The following is a 24,268-nucleotide window of genomic DNA, read 5'->3' on the forward strand; positions in this document are numbered from 1 at the left end:
AAAAGTTGCTTTCTGAGTTATTTTTGGCAACTCAAACTCAGTCTGGGTAGTGGGGATAGCTCAGAACTGCTATAATTGGACCACATGTCAAAGTAGCAGCGATTTTGTTGATCATGAAACATTTAAGCTCAGAGATCTCTCATGGTTCTCTTCCTCAGACAGCAATGTTAAACTTCCCTGTGCTGCAGAGAAAATGTTTCTCAGCCCACAGATTTGTAGTTAATGAGTATTAGAAGAGCAGGAGGATTCAAGTAGATTATTTCCAGGGTTATAATAATCTAGGGGTGCCTGCCCCATGGAATCAGCTGATGACAGTCAAAAATGACAGTAGGGAAGCATGACAAAGCCTTTTCCCTTCCTCTCTTTCATACTTTTTTGCTGTGGATTTTGTAGGTTCAGGTCTCCTAAATGGCATGCATCCCTGCTTTTTTCTAGCTGCAACTTTTTATCATCTGATTCTTTCTGGACCCTCACCTAGGTAACTTTAATTAGATTTGTCAAATTGGACCAATTTCCAATATCAAATTTGAGACCGTGATGGAAGCTGTCATAGTAAGAATAATTATGAGACTTTGAACTTTAAAACAAACTCCCAGTGTTTTCCAGAGGGACTAATTAAACTTGCATTGTTATGCAAACATTGATTAAAGACAGAAAAAAAAGTAGATGGGAAATTTTGTGAAGAAAAATGATCAGAGATGAAATCCTAGAGTGGCAAAGCCAAAATGAAGAAATAATATCATAAGAGCTCCTTTTAAAGCTCTTTTATTTTTCTTTTTTAATGTGCCTTTGCATACATGGTTTTGTCAGAGATGAGAAGTGATGAATCTACAAGAGTTGTCTCTTATTCCCAGGGCTCTAATATTCCCCCCCCTCAACTCTTGTTCATTTTCTTTTGTGCTTTCATTTTTTTCCTACTATTCTCTTTAAATATCTTCAGTTATGGACAAGTAATTGCTTAGATAACTGTAAATTCTAAGATTAATTTAAATTGTTTGCTTCTAAAAACAATATTTATAAGTTTTGTTATTTTCCTGTATGAGTTGCTTTGTTTATATAAAGATTTTTTTTCAAGTTTAATTTTTAATTCCATGTGACCTTTAAGTTTTAGTTGAAATATGGACCATAAATGAACATACATCATACTTTTAATGTGACATGATGTTTAACTAAAGTTCAATTTTTCTTTTTAAAGGAATCAGCAGGAGGGGATCTTCAGTCTCCTTTAACACCAGAAAGTATTAATGGGACAGATGATGAAAGAACTCATGAAGTGACCCAAAACTCAGAACCAAGGGCTGAACCAACCCAGAATGCATTGCCATTTTCACATAGGTACAGCTTCAATTCAAGCATCATGATTAAGTAACAAATGTGTGGTCTGCTTTTACTTTACATACGTTAAATCAGGTATAATAACACTGAATGAAAATTCCATGTTGGGTCTCCTTTATTTTTTTTCTCAAAAGGTCTAGTTTCTATTTACCCACAAATGAAATACCATAAAAGCTCACTGAGTCATTCAGCTGCGTTGAGCTAAAGTTTACTTTTGTACTATCTATGCAGAAAAGATTTGCTGAGCAAATTCATATAAGATTTCAGTGAAACAGTGATTATGATTGTGATTCTTAGTTTTTTTAACGCGGTGCCCAAAGGGCCCTTCTTTGATTAGCCTAGTTCATGTTTTACTTATGTACTTAAGAGACACAACTATCTTTTTTGAAAACAAAATTGCAATTGTCTGATCTTTTCAGATTTGTCTGAATTAATGAGGATTTATAGCATTGTTTTCAAAAGTGATTTTCATAGAGAAAAAAACAAGCTAGTTGAGGTTTGAAAAATTATATAGTGATTTTTTTTTTGGTTTTATTCTAGAGATTCTTTTAACAAGAAATAATTTTGAAATACCTTTTTAAGAGAATTGAATGGTTTTAAAAATAACAGGTCAATTTTTACTTTTATACCAAACCAATAACTCTGACTGTATGTGGTGGGTAGTTTTAGGGGAGTTAGAGAACTTCTGTGAAGTTAATATGAAGTAGACATTTGGATTATCTCAGTTTGAAGGAAATACTTCTCTCGCCAAAACCTTAAAAGAGGTAGTATAGTTAAAATTCATAGAAATGGTATAAAAGTGTTTTGCTTTGTTGCTCATTAGTCCTTTTGAGGACATTAAAATTGAATTCTTATCTATGGTATTAAGACTTTGGTTTGCATGCTATGGAATGGGCTAGACATGAAAATAAAATATTCTGAATGAAAGCTTTTTACAAATTACATTTTCTGAAGTTTAGTTTGATTAAATTGGAATTAGAACAACATAGGACTAGCCTCATTGTCTTGCCCAGCCTCTGTGTAGCTCAGTTTTTGAAGTAATTCTTAACCAGGACCAGAGGACGGGAAATCTTACATTTTTTTAGTCAGAGTCATATGTCTTGGATACAGAAGTCTTTTTAAGAAGTAGTAAAATACCTATTAGGTTTGGGGAAAAAACCGATGTTACATTTTATTATTCAGAATTTTGCTTGATGCAAAAATATATTTGTGTATTTTTATATTTTGAACTGTTCTCAGTAACAACTTTTTTGTCAGAAAAAATTGTGTTGCATGAAAAAAAAAAGAGAAGTTTCTCTGTTGATTTCTACCTACTGTCTCTCTTTAACTTGTCATGTGACATTTTTGAATATTCAATTGGAAATGAACAAAAGAGGGAGACTTAATATTTGAGTGGGCTGGACTCTTAATATTTGAGTGGGCTGGTTTCTTTCTTTTGTAAAAAAGACATTAATTGGGATGATTGGGAGAGGAAAATCCCACATCCTCTTTTAAGTGTGGTTCTTAAAGTTCTTGCCAGCCTTGCCCATGGGATGGCTCACTTAGCTGCCCTAAACATAGTTAAGAATTAGCTTTCTTTGACTGGCATTTAAATGAGCTGTGTGAATTAACACTCGTAGCATTCCAAAGCTAGAAACTTTGTCAGCAATTGCAAATTCTACCTGGCACGTATTTACTTTCATGTACCTCTAGTTTGGGGAACATTATTAGTGTTCTACCTAGGTTGCATTTTTGACGTTGCCAGCTAGAAGTGGTCTTCTCCTGGTGATGTTTTATATGCTAGAGTGTCTCACTAGCATGTGGTCACCTTTTCTTTAATGTAGCACTGCCTCAACTAGAAGCAACTGCAATTTAGCCATAAGTGTGTTATCCTTTTCACAGGAGCCACTTAATTGTTTTCAATCACAACATTGTGTATATTTCTGCCACGTTTGATTTCGCATATCCAACTTAAATGTAAATAGCTTGGTAGTTTGCAGTTATAAAAGGGCTGGAGTCAAACTTTGATATTTATTTTCCAAAAAAATTTAGTGTCTTGGGTAAAGCATGGCAGATGTGAAGCCTCTCACTTCAGGTAGCATTTAATATTAAGGGGCCACATTTGACTACGCTACTTAAATGTGTAACACAAATAATTTTAAAGTTCACTTTTTACTGTCTTTCCAATATGTCTTTTACAAAACATGATCTTTGATTTTGTTTTAATACAAGTCAGAATAGAAAGCTGTACAAAAAAGGATTTTTTTTTTTTTGCTTTAATGTCTAGAAAAATGAGATGACAATATTTTTGTATAGATGTTTTGTTTCTTATAGCTGGTATTAGATTCATAGAATGACATAGAGCTGGAAGGGACCTTAGAGATGGATTCTAAAGTCTTAATTTTAACAAATGAGGAAACTGAGGTCTGAGGTCATACAGTTAGTGCCAGACTTAGGACTAGAATGAAAATATAAAAAGCAAAATCTACCTTATTTAGTGTATATAACATCCAACCTCTTTCATCCCTTAACTTTAATCATCAATTCTGATTGTTTTTTTAATGCTAACTGGTTTGAATTTTTGCTTCTTTTCTCTATCCTGACCCATATATAATACATACTTATTGGGTGACCTTGAGCAAGTTGCTTAACTTATAAACCTTCTAGACAAATTTCTAATGTTCTATACATTGCAGAGAAGTTGCTGGCCTGTTAGTAGAGCCAGTTTCTTCATCTGAGAGTGTCCCACAGTAATGAAATTGAAAGTTCAGTCTCTTTCTCTGTTCTGGCCCATCCCTCTGTGAAGGTTACTAATCAGTAATACAGAAAAGATGCCAGTGTGTACACGAGGTGAAGCCAAAGGGGGAAGCAACAGCCTACTTTTTGGGGAGGGGGGTGGCAGCGAGAATGTAAGCAATTCCACATGGAATTCCATTCCATCTAAATTTCTAATCTTTTTCAAAACAACTTTTAATTTGAAAGGTTTATTACCTTTGAGGTTTTTTTAAGCTGACATAGTTTGGCTTGCTAGCCAAAGAGAATCTTAACTAATTTGTTACTCAGACTCTCCAGTAAGACTGCAGTCTGACTGCCTTTGTCTTGGATAACATAGGAACAGAAACATATGTTCTCAGGTCTCTGTCGTCCGAGCAATTGTTCATTTCACAAGTATTATCCATAAGGATATACTTTGATTTTTACTAGCTAAGTAAGCAAAGCAATCCTTGAGCTAAGGAGTTACGTCCTCATTTCTAGCAGCTGTTTCTTTACTTGTGAGCATGTTCTGAAGCTTGGGAAAAACCTATTTTGAAAGATTTCCAAACAGAGGAAGATTTTTAGGTTTGAAGTTATTTTTTGACACCGTGGAAGTTACAAAAAATTTGTGGTAAACTTAACTGTCATCTTTCACCTTTTTGTGCATTGACATATAATGTCACGTAATTTGTTCAGTGCAATATGCAGCATTATAGATTGAAAAGCTGCTGTCATAAAGCATTTGAAGAATTTGGAATAGATTTACTAGTATATATTAACTATTCAGGAAGCTATTTTTTGTATTGATAGTTTTAGTAGGAATTTGATGAATTTCCCTAGTGGAACAGAGGTTCTTTTAACTACTGCTTATATTTAACTCTCAAAATGTAGATAGTATGCATTCAGATGGTGCTGTTCAATTTTATGCATTTTGTTGGTGCCGCATGTATATTCTACTCTGTAAGCAAAATAACTTTCTGGTAGTCCACATGTTTCCGACAGTTTTAGTTAAAGGATGTACACAGAAACTTCCCTTTCTAGTCGACTGATTTTGCTTTAGTCCTATGCAATGACAATTTTACTAACAGCTTTGAAATAGGATAGGTTTCATTCCACTCACAACTCTAATTAATTTTTAGGAGGTTTGTTAATTTCACATTTATTGGACTTTGAAAGATCTAGTTTCTTTGCAACTGGATTGCTCAATTTATATGTTTTTGTGACAAGAATTCTAAATTTGTCATTTGGGGCAATTTAAAATAAAAATTTTATTGTGAATATCATACATTCTGCTACCTAAGATCATTATTATTATTCTGTTGTTCTAACTTAAACAAGGAGTAGAGGAATGGTTAGTGTGAAGCTCATTTTTAGCTCTTTTCTACAATCATTTGCACCAATTTCCTTATTTTTAGTATTAGTAAATGGGAGTCAGTTTCTGCACTGAGACATTACAACACCCGACATACCCTTTGCTGTGATACTCATACTGCAACAGAAATGAATAAACTAGCAGTATATGAACTATGACATTTCATTAAGGAGTTTTTGTCATTAAGATTTAATTATAGATTATTTATAACCAAAGCTATAGAGTTCATAATAGAGAATGACAAAGAATTATAAATGAGTTCAAAAAATAATTATTTTCTACCAAACACCTCCACCAACTATTGGACTAGGGTCTCTGTTCATCTGATATCATGGCATTGTCATCAGCTGTGATAGTTCTGAACTTGACCTACATCTGTCACCATCCCCAAAGAAACATTTAGTCAGCATTCTTTGTAGGACCGTACAAAGTGAGTTAAAGCCTCTGGCCCTTGGGAGCTCGTAGGCTGATGAGGAGTTTTATAAAATCTAAATTAAGAAGCAGTGAGAGTAAAAAGACCTTAATCCTGTTAGTTTTCCAATAAAGCATTTCATTTTACAAACTTATTTTGTTCCTACTTTGATTCATTTTTTTAGAGTTGTAAAAGGCTTTGAGTGATGACGTATTAATACCTATTAAAATATTCAGTGGGGCAGCTAGGTAGCACCACAGTGCATAGAGCACCAGGTCAGGAATCAGGAAGATTCATCTTTCATTTTCCTGAGTTCAGGTCTGATCTGAGCGCTTACTAGCTGTGTGACCCTGGGCAAGTCACTTAACCCTATGTGCCTCAGTTTCCTCATCTGTAAAATGAGCTGGAGAAGGAAATGGCAAACCACTCCAGTATCTTTGCCAAGAAAACCCCAAATGGGGTCACAAAGATTCAGACATGACTGAACAACAATACAACAAAATATTCAGTATCATAAGGACAAAATAATTTTATCAGTTCTCATAGGAAGATGACATTACTGGTCTGTTATCAGTAGTATGTGTGCTTCAAGCTGTTTCTATAATAGTTGACAAGTATATTTATCCATCAATATATCTTCATCTCAGTCCTCTTGTGATGCAATATGTATTTTGATTTAACTTAATTTTAAAAGTATTTTATTCATCCCTTTAAATTTTTTATGTCAGTTATTAAAATGAAAAGTGTGTGTACGCGCGCACACACACACACACACACACACACACACACAGACACACACCCCGTTATAACCTTCCTTTATAACAAAGAAAAACAAGCAAAAATGACCTGATTCAATAATTGTATCTAACATTGTATGGAGCCTTTTTCCCTAAAGGCTTCTCTGCTGTGAGGAGGGAGCTATTATCATTATTATCCATTTTCTGGTACCATTTTTGGTTTGTCAGTTTCTCACAGTTCAATTTCCTTTAAGTTTCTATTGTTTTTGTATATATTATTCTTTTGATTTTGCTTATTTTTCTCTTCATCTGTTTATATAAATTCTCCCATGTTTCTCCAAATTCATCATTTTCATTATCTTATTGCAGAGTAATAGTTCCATTATGTTCAGATGTCCCAAGTTTTTTAGCCATGTTCCAAGTGATGGGCACCAACTCTTTGCTACCATAAAGAGTGCTGCTGTGAATATTTTGGTATATCTTAAACCTTGCCTTCTGTCTGATTTCCTTGGAATGTATATGCCCAGGACTAAGGTCAGTGAGTCAGAGGAGTATGAACAGTTCAGTCTCTCTTCTTAAATAATTCCAAATTACTGTCCAAGTAACCATCTATGATGGTTAAACCAATTCGCAGCTCGACAAAAAATTATATATATATGTATATGTGTGTGCGTGCGTGTGTGTGTGTGTGTGTGTGTGTGTGTGTGTGTATCCTGCCTCTAATGTAGTTTCCTCTTTTTTGGGTCATCTTTGCCAATTTTCAGGTATGAGGTAAAGCTTCATAGTGCAAATAGTATGCACATATAGTTTTTTAAAGTTATATCTCTAAAAGTGCCAACATTTTTATACAAGTCATATAGTTCAAGGAATTGAATTCAAGACTTTATGGTGTTTTCTATACATATATTGTCTCCGTATTCACTTATATACAACTATTTTGAAAAATTCAAAATGATACATTTTTCTTAACCACAGGTGCAGTAGGTAATTTCTGTGCCTGTGAACAGAAGTGAAGAAGCATTACTTCCATACTGTATGGTAATAATGATTAGTGACTTGTTTTGAGACATAGCAGAAGGTAGTCTGACTCCAAAGATTCTTCCTTTGATCATCAGATCATAGATTATCATCATGAAGAGACCTTAGACGTCATCTTGTTCAACTCTCTCATTTTTAAGATGAGGAATCCAAGACCCCCCAGAGGGATTACAGACGTGACTTGGCCAAAGTCACATGGAAAGTTGAAAAGGGGCCTCAGACTCCAAATTTAGTTTTTATTTCATTGTACTTTGATGCCTCAAGCATCAAGGTTTAATTTTAGCTATTATCTTTTAAAAATTACTTTAATTCACTTTGAGGTGAATAATATATATGCCTGTTAGCTTTTATTTTCTAGTTAGCATAAAATGTTGTATTATATATAGTTCAGAATGATGTGAGGATAGATGTGTATAGTATATATTTATGCACACATAATTAGCATAGAAGACACAAATTCTGTGATGCTTCTTTCTCAAACCAGTGATTGAAAGCTGGCAAACTATTACAAAAATTGCCTCATCCTATATCAGACCAAGATTTATTGAATTCCTGCTGTATACTAGGAACTGGGGAGGCAAAAATGAAAGTCATTTCTCCTGGAGAAATTATGTTCTATTGGAGGGAAATGTGTATAGAAAATGAAATACAAATTATATATGAAGTAGTTTCCTAGGTTGGAGAAAGTCATTAGCATCCCAGGGATCACCATTGGATTCCTGTAAAAGGTGGCAGTTGGGCTGAGTTTAGAAGGAAACATCAAAAACTTATCCTCAAAATTCATTTGAGCTAGCATTTGAACAACTTCTTACTAAAAAGTGACAAGGAGAAAGGCCTAGTACAACATTGCTGGACAAATGAGTCCAGCTCAATAATGGTTTTTCGAGATAGAGTGAAGAAGATTCTAAATTTGGCAAACTAGATAATACCTTTGAAATCCAAAAGAAAATGACATTGCTTTCCAGAGTGCTACAATACATCCTAAAGAGTTAGAAATACTCCGGGAAAATCTAGTTCATTAAATTACAGTTCTGCCCCAGCATTCCTTATGACTTCAACATGGATCCTCAGGTGCATTTGGCTCAGCTATAAAAGGACACTATTCTAAAAGGGCCAATTGACACAATTAAAAAGGAAAAAAAATATCCACTGAAACCTTTTAGTAGAATCCTAGGATATTCCTATAAACTATTAACTTAGTAGATGTCTTCCTCATGCTGTTACCATTGAACTGTCCCACACATCTACTGAGTTTGTTTTGTCATTTCTCCTTAGAGATAGTTTTAGGAATTTATGGCTTCCCAAAAATAGTCATATGCTCTCCTTATGTTCACTTTTTGTTTTCCCCCTTTGGGGAAATACTTGGCAGTGTCTTCTAAAGGGAAGATGCTTGGAGTGAGAATTTGTTTACTAAACTGCCAGTTCCCTATTGTGATTTTTTTTAATTGAAAGAAGTGACTTAAATTAAACTTCATTGAGTATCAGTTTTCCTTCTCAAAAATAAGATATGTTTTCTTCCTTTCCATATCTAATCTATTCAACTTATTTGAAAGGATTGTTATGTGAAAGAAAAGAGAGGACGTGTATATTTGTGTCTGTGTCTGTGAGTGAGTGAGTGAGAGTGTGTGTGTGTGTGTGTGTGTGTGTGTCAGGAGGGGAGAGAAAGAGAGAGAGAGAGAGAGGTAGATTATGTTTGGAAGACTCTTTTGTGAATTGTAGCCATTATTGCTTATCTCTAACTAAAAAGTTATTGTGACATTACTAAATATTAGCAAAGATGAATTGTGAATTTTATTTCAAGTGTTTCTCAAGTGAGTTAATTGGTGTTTAACCACTCTTACTATAAGAAATGCCAGCTAAACATTTTCTGTTTCATCTAAATATATTATAGAATATTATTGAGATCATTTTAAGTGATAAGTAAGGATGTATAATTTCTAAATTGAAAATTTGCCACCTAGTTTGTTTCACCACAGGACAAAATTTTCTATTGTTTTCTTGAAGGATGAAATTGACTTTTCATATACTTGCATATTTGCCTTTCACATAAGAGTATTTAAAAAAATTTTAAATAGTCTTACTGTACATACAACATGAAAATTATGTCAGCTCATTTCTGCCAAAAACCACTTTAAGCAGGGTTATGGAGATTGAAACCGTGCGAAGTTTTAGGTTGAAATTATCCCATAGCACCTATCTTGCAGAGTTATTTTGAGGATCAAATGAAGTAGTATTTGTAAAGCACTTACCAGAATTCATTGCACATAGTAGGTACTTTATAAATATGATTATTATTGTTATTATAATTATCATCTAGATAATTTTGCTTCACATAAAAGTTAGACATAACACTACCCTTTATGAGATTTGTTGTACAAATTTATTAACTGCTTAAACTTTATATGTAATTAAATTAATGTGAGATTGCAGAAAAAAAATCAGTGACTCTTGAGATTCTTTAGAACTAGAAACTCATCCATTTTTAAAAGGAGCCAATTCCTGGCCAATGAGACTTCTTCACCTTGCAAGACCTAGAAGCATCATTCTCCATCTTGAGAATCAGACTTTTCAGAGGCACTGTTGTTTCTGGAGATCCGCTAAGCTGCAGTTTATTTGGTATTATTACCTCTAAGAAAGAAAATGCATCTTAATACATTTTCTTTAAAACAACAAGCTTTTGTAATATAAATCACAAATCGGATGCTCCTGAAGGTACTTTAATCTTTCCAAATAAATTTGATTCATCCGGTTCATCCAACCCAATCACAAATCAACTTTAAAGTTAATTTACCAGTTAATAGTGGATTGCTCAAAGGTTAGTTGACTCTATATGCCAGATTCCAGTTTATATAGTGGGAGATACAATTTTGCTCCCCCCTCCCCCATGCACGGAATATTTGGTATTCATGAGGTGGTGAAAAATGTTTCTTTTATATCCAAGAAAACTACTGCATTTTAGCAGTTATACCTACACCACTTCTTTTGAAGACAAATAAAATTATATTTAAATACATCTGATTAGAATGAATGCTTATCGAGTCAGAGAATGTTTTGTTTTCATAGTAATAATACCTGACATCTATATGTAGTTTTAAAGTTTACAAGGTACTTTACATACGTTATCTCATTTGATATTTTACAACCCTGTGAGGTAGGGACTATTATCTCCAGGAAAACAAAGCTCAGAAAGATTGTTACTACCACTATGGTAGGTCATCTTCCAGGCTCCAAGTCCAGCATTCTATCCACAACCATAGTCTACCTCCTATAAACTGATTACCTTTAACATTTTTTAGAGTCTGGCAATCTATGTTCCTACATAATATGCTTGTGAGCATCAAAAGTTCTTTGTGTCCCCTTTCTTCTTCTCTCCACCTAAATAATTACACATCTTTTGCATTCCTACATTTATTTCCTACATATGCTAATCCTTCCAGTAAAGAGTTATCTTCTACCTGAAGAAACTTCTCTCATTTTTTTCAGGAGAAGTTATAGGAACTCCTTATATTTTATGTTCATTGGCAAGCCCTTTCTAAATTAAAAAAAGAATGGTTCTCCAGAATTGATTTGGCCCTGTTGCCAGTGATCTGGAATGACCTCTTTGGTAAATATCCCATACTCTGATCATAGAATTTACCAGATGTCACCCAGAATGTCTAAATTCTAGTTTTCGGCTTATGAAGATGCTGCTCTCCTCTGATGAAGACGAATTTAAAATCCCTGTGCAAGATGCAAGCTGCCCATGCATTAAAGGAAGTAATTAAGAATGAAAGCTTGAAAGGCCAGAAGCATCACAGTCCATAATTCAAAGAAGAGTCAAGAAGCTGTTTCAAAGAATGTGGCTAACTACATGAGTTCTTGCATAAGCCCCAGATTGTTTAGATGATCATTGTTCTGTTTTTTTATTTAAAGTACTTTGCAACCTACAAGAGTCTATCACTTGCCTTGTGACTTTAGAAAAGTAGCATTGCTTAACCAAATTTACAGACGGCTTCAATTTAGCCACTAAACAAGGAGTCCTTTCATAAGGGAGGAGCACAGAAAAATACCTCAAATACATTTATACCTTATTCATCAAGTTACAACCCTTTCGGAAAGCTTCATTAGAATTTATGGATGTATGGGCTTTGACAACGATAATGATTTTAAGAATATTAGCAATACAGCTGTTTTTCCCCATGTAAGAAGGTCCTCTTTGTTAACTTTTTTTCCCCTGTAAAATTAAAATGATCCCCTACCTCACAGGGGTGTTGTGAGGCTGGTTTTTAAAACGTGTTGAAGAAAGGCTTACAGTTTCCAAATGTTTGCCTCTATGTATTCATACAGCTTCTACCATCACAAAATTTGAAATACTACTGTAGCTACACACTTCTTGTTTATATAATTTAACAGGAATCTTCTTTACAATTATGAAGAAATACTTGCATTTTCTCAGTTATATCTAGTAAGATTTAATGAAAATGTATATGATTTATCTATTAATAAACCCCTTACATAAAACTTTTTCATTTCTGAAATGTTGCATTGACTTTTTTCATTTTTTTTCCATTCAAGAGCTGTATGCAGCTGTGAATTAAAGAAAAGGAAAAAATACAGCAAGTGTGTGTCCCAATTTATTTAGTCAGGACTGAACTAATTCATGGCCTTAATTGGGATAATAAGAGGGCATTTCATCCTAAATTGTAGGCTTTGATGGGGGGAAAGATGCAAATTAGATTCCCTTAAAAAGGAAAAATATTTTTAAATGCTGTAAAATTTTTTTAAAAGAAAACATTAAACTTAACAAGGTATAAGATAAGAGTTAGTAGGTATTGAAAAGTTGTGCTTAGGAGTTGAAGTCTTAGGTGTATTTTTGTACTGATAATTTCCTTACGTGGCAGAAAGGCTAGGGTAGAATAAATATTTTGTCCAATATGGTCAAAATGTGAAATATGTAAGACCAATTAAGAAAAACAGTAACAAAATATAAAAAAGGAAAATATTTATAATGCATAGACCATGAAAAGAAATGAGTACTTTTAGGTAATTCCATAGGCAAGACCTTAACAATTATATCAAGGATTGTTTTGGCATGGTTACTCTGGCATGGGATAATTTCTTTTGCACATAATAATCAGACAATTATTATAACCCAACATAGGTTTATCATCAGATTACAAATTAACTGTAGAACATGACTAAAAGTGATATTCATAAACTAATTTTAAAGATGGTGTTGCTTAATTGCTCTACATTTTCCTGCTAATAAAAACCATATTTAAATGATGCTTTAAGGTCTGCACATAACTTCTCAATAATCATGTGAAGTATGTAGTTCAAATATTTTCCTCATTTTACATTTGAGGAAACTGAGGCTCTAACAAATTGTTACTTGCTCACAATCACCCAAGTATAAGCGTCTGAGGCAGTGTTTGAACCCAGGCCTCCTGATCCTGATTCCAAAGATCAAACCACCCCACTAATGTCTTTTCTGCCACTGGAACATAAATCAAAATATTATAGATGATAAATATTAAACAGTTCAAGTGAAGATCATTTGGTATAGGTACAACATCCCATCATCCTTAACAACTCATTTGTCATCTTATTACAACTTGTACCTAGTTGGGATTATAGTTTGTCTTAGAAGGTAAAATAGAGCAGAAGAAAGGGAAAAGGATACTGCCATTTTCCAACAGAACTCTGATTGAGTTGATACCCATTTTGTATTTTGATTATAAATAAAGTTGATTATACCTTAGGTAATTTTGATCTATAAATTGAGAGGTGAGACCTACAGAAGAGGCCCTTCTTTGTTGTTTTTTTTAAATCACCCTCAGCTGAGCCCAGTCTTCTTGCCTTTAAGCAATCTTTATCTTTTTTTAAAAAAATCAGTGTCCCCATTTAAAAATTATTGATTATTTTTTGCATCACTGATATTTCCTAATAACTCTCGTTCCAATAGAATCCTCAATTTCCAGCAGAGTACAGTTAAGCACAACAAACTGGCTCAATGACCATAAATAATACTATATGCCTTATTCTCTTTATTGAAAGGATTTTTCACCCTTATTATAAGTCTTTTGACATCATGATCATTGCATTCATCAAAATTCTGATTTTTTTTAGTGTTTTCCTTTATAGTCTTATGGCCATTGTGTATATTCTTGGTTCTGTTTGTCCTTCATCAACTTGAACAATATGACTTTCCAGGTTTATCTGAATTCTTCATTTATTAGGACACATAGTATCATGATGTTCTTTTACATTCATACACCATGATTTGTTTAGCTATCTTCTAGTTGATGGACATCCGTTTGTCCTCAGTTTTATTTTTGCCACTAGAAAAAGTATGTGTTTATTTCTGTCAATGATAGATTTATCTCAAAGATATGATAAATTGACCTTAGGAATGAAAAAATCAAAATTAATATTTCCTCAGTATGAGTTTAACTGATTTTATGCTGTATTAACTTTGTATATGAGTCAGCTCTTCCTCTGAGTTAATTAAAAATTGTGAGTTAACTTCTTATCATCCCAAAAAGTATATTGTCCACCTTTGCCTGTCATACAATTAAGGAAGGTCTTATCTCCCTAACCAGCTCTTCTAGGCACCAGAGTGTCTGCTTACTCAGATCTACTAACAAGGTCTGTAAGATTCGGATGGGTCCTATAAAACAATTAACATTATTTAGTTGTCAAAGAGGGGTGGTCACTAGCCTGCTTTCGTTAAAATAACCAGTCATGTTATCTCCACCTCCATGCTGCCATCTATCCTGTAACCAATCATATTGTCTTCTCCATCTATCCAGCTCTGTACTCCCCAAGATTATATGAAGGCTGGTAAAATCTACCTCAGCATTTTTGGTTATTGAGGGATGCCATTGACCCAGTTTATTGGCCTAGCTAATAAATTGATCATTCTCAGACCACTGTCTCTAAGTTTACCTTAATTTTCAAATGTAGCAGGAGGGATTTCAAGGTCTGCTATGCCTGTATTTTCTCTTCCTTTTTCCTCTCCCCTTTCCTCTGGTATTCAAATTATACAGCCAGGGTACTGCTTCCAGATTTTTATTTACATATAACCCATGAAAAAAAGATAATTGATGAAATAATTTCTAGGTCATTTACATAAGAGAAATACTATGGTAGTAATTTGATCAGAATTATATTAAAGTAAATGCAAAGATTTAAAAATTCAAAGAATTACCAGAACTATTTGTTTTTCAGAGCTTTAAGCTCTTTCTTTAAAGTACTTTTCTTCAAAGGGCTGAGTGCCTTAAACATAAGACTGACTAAAATAATGAGCTTAATTTTAATTTTATTGCATTTTTCTAAACCTTAAATAGTATCTCGGGTAATTTTAAATTATTTTTGTCATTAAAAGTCTATACAGAAAGTTGGATAAATATCACATTTCGTTTTTCCATAATGTCTTAGCAGCTAGGTGCTGCAGCATTTGTACTGTTTAATCCAGTGAAAGAGAGTATGTTTTCATGAAGCTGCTGACATTAGAAAACCCACTATACTACTAGTTAATTGCTAGAAAGGGTGTGTGTGTGTGTGTGTGTGTGTGTGTGTGTGTACAAACAGGAAGCAGAAAGAATTTTATATATCATACTTTAAATAGATATTTTTGTAATATCTGATGCCATTTGGTGTTTTCTTGGCAAAGATACTGGTGTGATTTTAATAGATATCTGTCTTTTAACTATGTCTATTGAGTATATAAATCAGGAGTAGCCTTAGTAGGTCTTCTCTTTTTCTGGTGAACCTTTATGAGAGGGTTTAAGACAACTTTGAAAGAATTAACTTATAGGGCATTTAAATAGTACAAAAGAGAAGTCTGAAATCTCCTTTTACTAGAAACCTTTCAAGGCAGGATAGATTCTTATCAATAACTCTATCAGTATAATGAAGAGATTAGACCAGGTGATTTCCAAGGGTCCTTCCAAAACCAAAATCTATGATCACAGCGCTGACTCCACCTTCGGATGGGGAGATGGATAGGTCATTTGTGATACTGACTAGGAGAAACAGTCCAGTTATGTTTTGAATCATTAAGACGTTGCCACTACAATGTGCTGTACAAAATGGCAGACGTTGTGTAGGAAAAGCAAATCAGCCATTTCTAAAATGTCAGAAAAATGTATAAGGAATAGTGACTGGACCTGTGATTTCATTGATTTAGGGAACTCCTGGAAGAGGAGATTCCCTCTACCTATGCAGGCCAGCCCCTCCTCTGTAACTTATAGACTTAGAGAGTAGAGGCACTATCATAATAGTACTAAATATATATTTGCCAAATAGCATTTCATAGGATTGGGATGGTAGAATGTAAAGAAAGAAGTACCTTTAGATAACCCTGTCATCTCACTGAGAGGAAACTGATAGCTCAGCAGTTGGGATTTGAGTCCATGTCTTTCGATTCTGAATCCTTTTATGTGTACAGAGCCCCAGGCTGGAGTATCTCTAGATGAAATAAAACAAATATTGCCATCAAAGAAATTATAGGAGCATACTGAGGTTAAGTCACAAAGCAGAAGGTGAGGAGTTTGGGCAAAGGGAGATGTGGAGGAAAGAGAATAGCATGTACTATGTACAAGGTGGGCAGCTATGTGGTACAGTGGGTGGAGTGCCAGCCCTGTAGTCAGAAGGACCTAAATTCAAATTTGACCTTAGATGCATCTGAGCTGTGTGACCCTGGGCAAGTCACTTAACTGTTTGCCTCAGTTTCCTCATCTGTAAAATGAATCGGAGAAGGAAATGGCAAAGCACTACAGTATCTTTGCCAAGAAAACCCCCAAAATGAGGTCATGATTAAACAACAAGAAGGCTGTGCCAGGCACTGTGCTAAGTATTTTATAAGAGATAGGCATTGTCATCATCCCCCTTTTACAGTTGAGGATACTGAACCAAACAGGTTTAGTGACTTGTCCAGAGGGTCATATAGCTAGAAAGTGTCTGAGGCTGGATTTGAACTTGGGTCTTCCTCATTCCAGGTCCAGGTCCTATGGGAAGCTGGAAAAGGGGGTGATGAAATGAACACTTTCAGCTGGGAGCTTGGCTGAGGGGAGGTGAGAGTTGGGAAGAGGTCAGGAGAATTCATAGAAGATGCAGCACCTCAATTGAGCCTTAAAACAGAGGATTTTAACCTGGGGTCCATGAACTGTAAAAAAAAAAATTTTAATACCTGTATCTCAATAGAATTGATTTGAAGAGAATGGAACAGATTTTAGCAATGTTATGGAGGTAGAATACATAAGACTTAGCAAATACTTGGACAAGGAAAGTTGAGGGAGAATGAAGCATGAAGGGGTGACTCCTTGGTTCTGTTCTGATCACTGGGTGACTCCAAGAATAATGGTTCCCTTGACAGAAATAGGCAAATAAGGACTAGGGATGGGTCTAGGAAGAAAGTTGAGTTTGGCCTTAGACACATTGAAATCCTGCTAATTGGCCTTGTCTTCTCAATTTTTAATCCACCATTTTTCATCCTCAGGCAGTGGTATGGAATGTCAAGACATAATAGTATCTTGAAATTGATTTAGTTCTAATGGGATAAATTATTGAAATTTTTCTGTGTCTATCATATAAGATTTAGGAGACAATTTGGTGATCACTATAAGCCCTTTAGAATTAGCAATAAGTTCCAATATTCTAAAACCATAACTAACCCTTCAGAAGGAAATTGCCTCATTGTAGCTTCACTTTAGAACATTATCATGATTAAAGTGTCTCAGTTCTTCAGTCATTTTAATCCATTCATCAATTTTTTTCATCAAAGTTTTTTCACATTAACTCATGCCATCCAATACAGCAATATTCAGGCAGTTAGAATGAACGATTGAAGAAGTGGTGCAATGTTATGTCTGAATGTTTTCTCCTCAGCCAGATTCTGAAAACTGCCAGGTTTGTAAAGAATATAGTAGCAGTCACTTAGCACTTCAATTAGTGCTTTCTGATGCCTCACCTGTGAGTCACAGCTTGATAAGCCTGTACAAGACAAATTCACACAAAGGAAACATCAAAAAATAAATGGGACATAATTCTTGCTTTTTTTTTTTATTTTAGGGGAGTGAGAGTGGAAGAAAAATATTTTTCCTTAGTATTCGCCTGATTAGGTAGTATCAGTCCAGACTGCTGAGTCCTCTGTTTTGTGAATGACACCCTAATGATGGAGGAACAAAATGTACATGGCAGTCTCTTCAGTGTAGGATTTTACTGAAGGCTGTACTAGCCATGTGGGAACATCCTCCTTTGTTATATCAAGGAAGCCCTCTGTACCGTCTAGTTAGAGAGAATTGCCGAAGTGTTGTGCTGGTGGTCGTATAGCTAGTGTCAGAAGTGGGACTTGAATCCAGGTCTTCTTGATTCTAAGGCCAGCACTCTATCCATCAGTTAGCGAGCATTCATTGAGCACCTACTCTGTGCCAGGCACTGTTAGGTTCTCCCATTCACATATTGAACTTTCTCAAATTGCTTCCGCATCCCTGACTTCATTTTATCTTCAAATCAATTAACATCAGCGTTGTGTAATGACAAGAGAATTGGTTTTAGAAAACCTGAACTGTTTCCTATTTTCAGATCAGCAGGCATTTATTAAGCACCTCGCCTATACGCCAAACACTGTGTGGGAAACTGGGAAAACAAAGACAGTCCTTGTCCTCAAGAAACTTTTTCTGTTGGAGGAGACAGCGTTGTGTGTATGTACATATGTGTGTGAGTACACACACACATACACACATGGGGGAGGGAGAGAAGAGGAAGGAAGAAAAGAGAGGAGAGAAGAAAAGAGGAGATAAGAGGAGAGGAGAAAAGAGGAGATGAGAGAGGAGGAAGAGAGAAGAGGAGAGGAGAGGGAGAAGAAAAGGGGAGAGAGTAGAATACAAGTTTAGGGAGGGAGGGCACTAGCAACTGGAGGGGATCAGGAAAGGCTTTTTAAAATATAATAAGTACTTAATAAATGCTATTTTAACATACTGACTATAAAGTGGTACTTGAGATGAATCTAAAACAGGGGTTCTTAACCTGGGGTCCATGGATAGATTGCGGGGATCTCTGAACTTGGAATTAAAAAAATTACCTATTTATTTTTACTTACCTCTCATTGAAATTGAGTATTTCCTTCAATTATTTAAAAACATCATGGTGAGAAGGAATCCATGGGCTTCACCAGATTTCCAAAGGGGTGCGACTATGCCCCAAATAGGATGAGGCAAAAGAGCTTGTTATAGTGCAATGTGATGGGGTTATACATATGAAATAAGCTTTTAGCTAAAATTGGGCCTTAAAACAGGGGATTTTAACCTGGGGTCCATGAACTGTAGGCAACTCTGCATGGGTTAGGATTAGACCATATCTATATGTCTCCAAGTCAGTACCACTCTTGTGTGAGTATGTGTGTATATATATCTGTATGTGTGTGCATACATATACATGTGTATACACACATACACATATTCTCACCTGCGTAGTGCACAGTGTCTCCTGATACCCTTTTCTGAACAACTTTTACATGCACTGTGGCTATTGTTATTCATCATAATGGCAGGTTGTATTTTAGAGAGCATGATCATTGTAGACATAGGCATAGGGACTGGACTTGTGTTTCCTTGGTTTGGGAACTCCTAAGTAAGGAAAAGGCTTCTTCTACATTCTAGTTTTAGAGAATTGCCAGAGTGGTTTAGTGACTTGTCCTGGGCTACATAGCCAGTCCACTTCAGAGGCAGGATTTAAATCCAGCTATTCTTAGTATCCAGGTTGGCTTACTATCTCCATCTTCCCCTCCCTCTACATCCCCTTCCCCCTGTCCCCTTTCCTTCTCCTCCTGCTCCCTCTCCTTTTTTCTCCCTCTCCCTCTTCTTTTTCTCTGTATCCTCCTCTTTCTTTCTCTGTCTCTGTCCCTCTGTGTCTCTCTCTGTCTCTCTGTCTCTCTCTCTCTCACACACACACACACACACTCTCTCTCTCTCACTCACTCACTATACCATGCTGCCTCAAATTTTGGAGATTTGAGTTGGTATAGAATACAGTGAATTTTCCTTAAAGATAATATCCTATCTTAATTCACTACTCTGTTTAAGGATTCAAATCAGGGTGTTTCTCTGACTCTCTAAAGATTTTGATCCTATTTAATTTAGAGCCAGCTTTGCTGTGTTTGTTCTCATATGGCAGGGGAGATCATAGGATCACAGAGTTAGAGCCAGAAGGAACCCTGGAGAATACCAGCAAGAGAATTTCCTATGAAGGTGCCCAGATTTTACTTCAAGGATATAGGAGGGACTGTTTCTCAAAGACATGGTGGTGCTTTGAGAGCCAGTGCCTCAGAATATCCAACAAGGAAATTCTTCAGGATCCAAGCCAGAGAGATAGCCCTTCAGAAAAACTGGTCTGGGATAGTATAAACTAGAAACTTCCAACATTGTTTGAAGGGTATAACTATACAAAGTAGAACTCTCTGTCAGTTCAAAAGTAGCCTAAGAGTTGAGCCAATAATTAAAATGGTTGTCTTTGTGTAAAAGAGCTGCAGCCTTTTACATTGGACTTTCCCCAAGGCATTCAAAAGTCAATACCAGTACTAATGAATAATGCTATTGCAGAAAGCTCTTTGTTTCTCCCTCTCCTCCTAACCCTCCAATTTTCCTTGTACCTCTGGAAATTACATTCTCCTTTCTTAAGACATTTTTTTGTTTTCTTTGGTACACAGTTTTCTCTTTTATATATATTTATTTTCTTTTTCTGATTTTTTAAAATTCCTTTTTAGTTTTCAACATTCACTTCTATAAGATTTTGCATCCTAAATGTTCTCTCCCTCCCTCACCTCCCCCCTACTCTAGATGGCTTGTAATCTGATATAGACTATACATATACATTAGTAATGTTGTAAAGAAGAATTAGAACCAATGGGAGAAACCACAAGAAAGAAGAAACAAACAAAAAAAAGAGCAGATAGTATGCCTCAATCTGCATTCTTATTCCCTAGTTCTTTCTCTGGATATGGATAGCATTTGCTATCATTTGTCTTTTGGAATTGTCTTAGATCTTTGCATTGCTGAGAAGAGCTAAGTCTATCAAAGTCAGTCATTGCACACTGTAGTTGTTACTCTGTACAATGTTCTCCTGGTTCTTCTCACTTCACTCCGCATCAGTTCATGCAAGTATTTCCAAGTTTTTCTGAAGTCTGCCTGCTCATCATTTCTTATGACACAATAGTATTCCATCACATTCATGGTACACAGTTTTCTTAGGGAATACGGGAGGAATAGGTAAAGAAAGGGAAAAATCATTTCTATTATGATCATCATCAGTAGCTTGCAAGGGTTATTGCTTCAAGAATCTGATTTCATTAATATGGGCAGTTCCCCTCTTGAGATTCAAGCATTTCTGTGGCTGAAAAATCCATCCTTTGACCAGCACTATGGTGCTGAACTTTTTCAGATCTAGCTTAACTGGTCCACAGGCAGCAGGTGTTCAGTCCATTACCCGGCCTGTGGGTCTTTCCAGGTTGATATGACCTGGCAAAGCTGTCTAGAACCCAGGGCCATCTCCATGCCAAGATGAGATGTAACAGTCAGACTTCACTGGAGGTTTAGTAAACAACTAACATAATTAGATATCTTCCAAGGCTTTGTCTAGAGCAGGAAGTCTTAACTTGTATTTGTGAACTTGTTTTTAAAATGTTTTGATACATATATTTCAATATAATTGCTTTTCTTTGTAATCCTATTTATTTTATTTTATGCATTTAAAAATATTGTTCTGAGAAGGGGTCCCTGGCTTCACCAGACTGCCAAAGGGAAGTGTCAACAACACTAGGTAGTTCACTCTAAAAGAAGTAGAGAGCACCGTAAATATTGTCATTTTTCTCTTACTGCGGATAGAATCTTCTGAGATGACTGTTTCAGTCATAAAGGCTAATATGGAACTAAGATCATAGTTGAAATCAGTCACTAACATTTTTGTACCAAACTATTTGTGAACCCTTGAGTAATTTGTTCTTTGTGTTTTTTTTTCTTTTTTGGCCTGCAACTTTATTAGGATTTTATGTTTTACATAGGGAAAAAAAAAAGTTGAGGAAATGAGAGAGAAATCTCAAACTCTCTTACCCAGCTTTAAAGTCCATTCAAAGTCCATCTGATCCCATCCTGTTTATTCAGCCTTGTTTGCCCATGTTTCCTAGCAGCCACAATTCTCTTCATTTGGGTTCATCTTCTTGCTCCATTTCATCTAATGTTTAAACAGTCCTTTAAGGTAGTGAGGTAAACATAGTACAGGCATCATCCCATTTTACAAATGATGAAAGTGAAGTTCAAAGAATAAGTGTTCCTCTGTGTCCCGTAACTAGGAAGTGCCAAGGATATGGTAATTGTAAAAGATTTTTAAGAACGTTATTCATAGTCTTTATGCTCAGAGAGCTTATCTCATTGGAAAGGTAAGGATATATAACAGTATAAATACAAGATAAGTGCTATACATTATTAATACATACTTAAATGCAGAGAAATAGTAAAATATATAGTTAATATAGCATAGTACATAAATAGTATAATATAGTTAAAATTAGCTGTATGTAACCATATAAGTACAAAATAAGTGCTCTAGATTATTAATATATAGTTAATTAGTGTAATATGGAAATAGCATAATGTATAGTTAATACAATATAATATATAGTTAAAATTAACTAGATATAACAGTATAAGTACAAAATAAGTACTCAAAAGGTCAGTGAAAAAAGCAGTCACTATGAGTTTGGGGAAGGCTTCAAGGGAGAAGATGGAATTTAAGCAGGCCTTGAAGGATGGTTAAGAACTGGGTGAGATAGGGAGAGGATTGACATTTGACATGGGGAGTGGAGTGGTGAATGCAGAGAAGAGAGTCAGGGAGGCCGTCAGGAAATGAAGGATCGTGAACGCTGAGCTGGTGTGTTTGGATTGTCTCTTGTTGGCTGTGGAGAGCCATTGGTGATCTTGCAGAAAAGAGTGATGAAAAACGTGTTTTAGGAAAACAGTTCTGGAGGCTGAGTGCAAGATGGGGTTGGATAGGGGAGAGACTGGAGACGAGAAGGGGAGCTGCGAGGTCTCTGTTACAAGTGCCCTGTGTCCTATACTCTGGTTGTGGGTATAAACAGAAAGGGAAAGAGATGAGAGGCCGTTTACAAGATGGGACTGGGCAATGAGCCATGGGAACCAAAGCTGAGGCTTGGTTTCTAGGTTGGAGAGATAATTGTCTTATATGCTGTTATTTTTATCTTTGTATTGTAAATATTTGTAGGTGAGATGTTTTTCTAGGCAGGAGCCATTTCACATGCTTAGAAGAATGATTTATAAGGGTTCTAAGATCAACAAAGGCTTCTTCCCAGAAACCCTAGGAGGGAGGTAATATGGGTACTGTGCATCTGCCTTAGAAGTCTAAAAACACAATGTTAGCTTTATAGAAACTAATACATGGTTGGTTAATGCAGTTAAATTCAGCTAAATTTACTTAAATCTTCTAGTTCAGGGGTTCTTAGCCTCGGATGCAAGACCCCCGCCCCCAAAAGAATCTGTGAATAGATTCCAGTAGGTCTTTGAACTTGGATGGCAAAAAGTTACATCCTTATTTTCACTTACCCCTGATTAAACTTCAGCATTTCCTTCAATTATGAATTTTTTATAATAACGTCATTTTGAGAAGGGGCCCGTAGGACTTCCCAGACTATTGCTGGGGGTGGTCTATGACACAAGAATGGTTAAGAGCCTCTGTCCTAATTGCACAAAAATTTGACCTTTATCTAATCATATAGGAAAGTGAATCTTTTTCTGATGTAAAGATATGAATACTGAAAGAACTCTTTTTAGTTTTTTACTTAGTAGGAAAATAAATCCCAGGAGGCTTAAATAAATCAGTTCACAAAACATATGTACAAATTTATTTGAGGCACTAAATAGTAAAATAAGTGGTGAGGTTTTTTGAGGGGAAGGGTACTGATAGAAATAGGCATTACTGGATTACAAACAATAGCATATCACCATATATAGCACAGTACTAAGCACATAGGTGCTCAGTAAATGCTTCTTGGTTGGCTAATATCTATTAAAGGTCCTTCAGGCATGCAATTTTGTGTTTCAGGTGCTATAACAAATAAATTTAAAGCAAAGTAGACTCTAGAATAAAACCTGATCCCTTCAAAAATTAGTTTCTTCCAATTTTATAAAAATGTACCTGAAAGAATAACAGACTGTTCTTTATACTCTTGAGATGAAAGACTTTCAGGTTGTTTGTCAAGTGATTTTCACAAGTTATGAATATTTTAGTAAATCGCAAGTAAGATGATCATTGCTGCTATCTCAGGGTGCATATTTAAGGGATAGTTTCTTCTAGGGTTTCAGTTTGTTATTTGTAATATAAATGATAATAACTATAAGTGAGTGCCCTACATTTTGTAGTTACTATAATGTAGGGGGAAACATTCTATGATATGCATGAATTCACAATCTCTAGGGTATATATAGACATAGCCTTTGGTGTTGAAGAAAAAACAGACTGGTTTCTGTCAATATCAGTCAATTTTATGTCAATATCAAGCAATTAAAAGCATTTACTAAATACATACTAAATGCTGGATGCTGGGCTAGGCACTAAAGATGCAAAGACCCCCCCCCAAATATCAGTCCTCAT

The 24,268-nt window shown here is 35.3% G+C and overlaps 1 protein-coding gene across 3 annotated transcripts in view; it reads left to right on the forward strand.

Moving 5' to 3' along the window:
- HOMER1 (homer scaffold protein 1) overlaps positions 1–24,268 on the forward strand; it is a 171,058-nt gene that overhangs the window by 94,158 nt on the left and 52,632 nt on the right. For all 3 annotated transcript variants that reach the window (XM_036734320.1, XM_036734313.1, XM_036734329.1), the window contains one exon: positions 1,196–1,335. In XM_036734320.1, the coding sequence (XP_036590215.1) occupies positions 1,196–1,335 (140 nt within the window). The remainder of the gene's footprint in view (positions 1–1,195; positions 1,336–24,268) is intronic.

This window comes from Trichosurus vulpecula, chromosome 1 (assembly GCF_011100635.1).
Source record: "Trichosurus vulpecula isolate mTriVul1 chromosome 1, mTriVul1.pri, whole genome shotgun sequence".
Lineage (NCBI taxonomy): Eukaryota > Metazoa > Chordata > Mammalia > Diprotodontia > Phalangeridae > Trichosurus > Trichosurus vulpecula.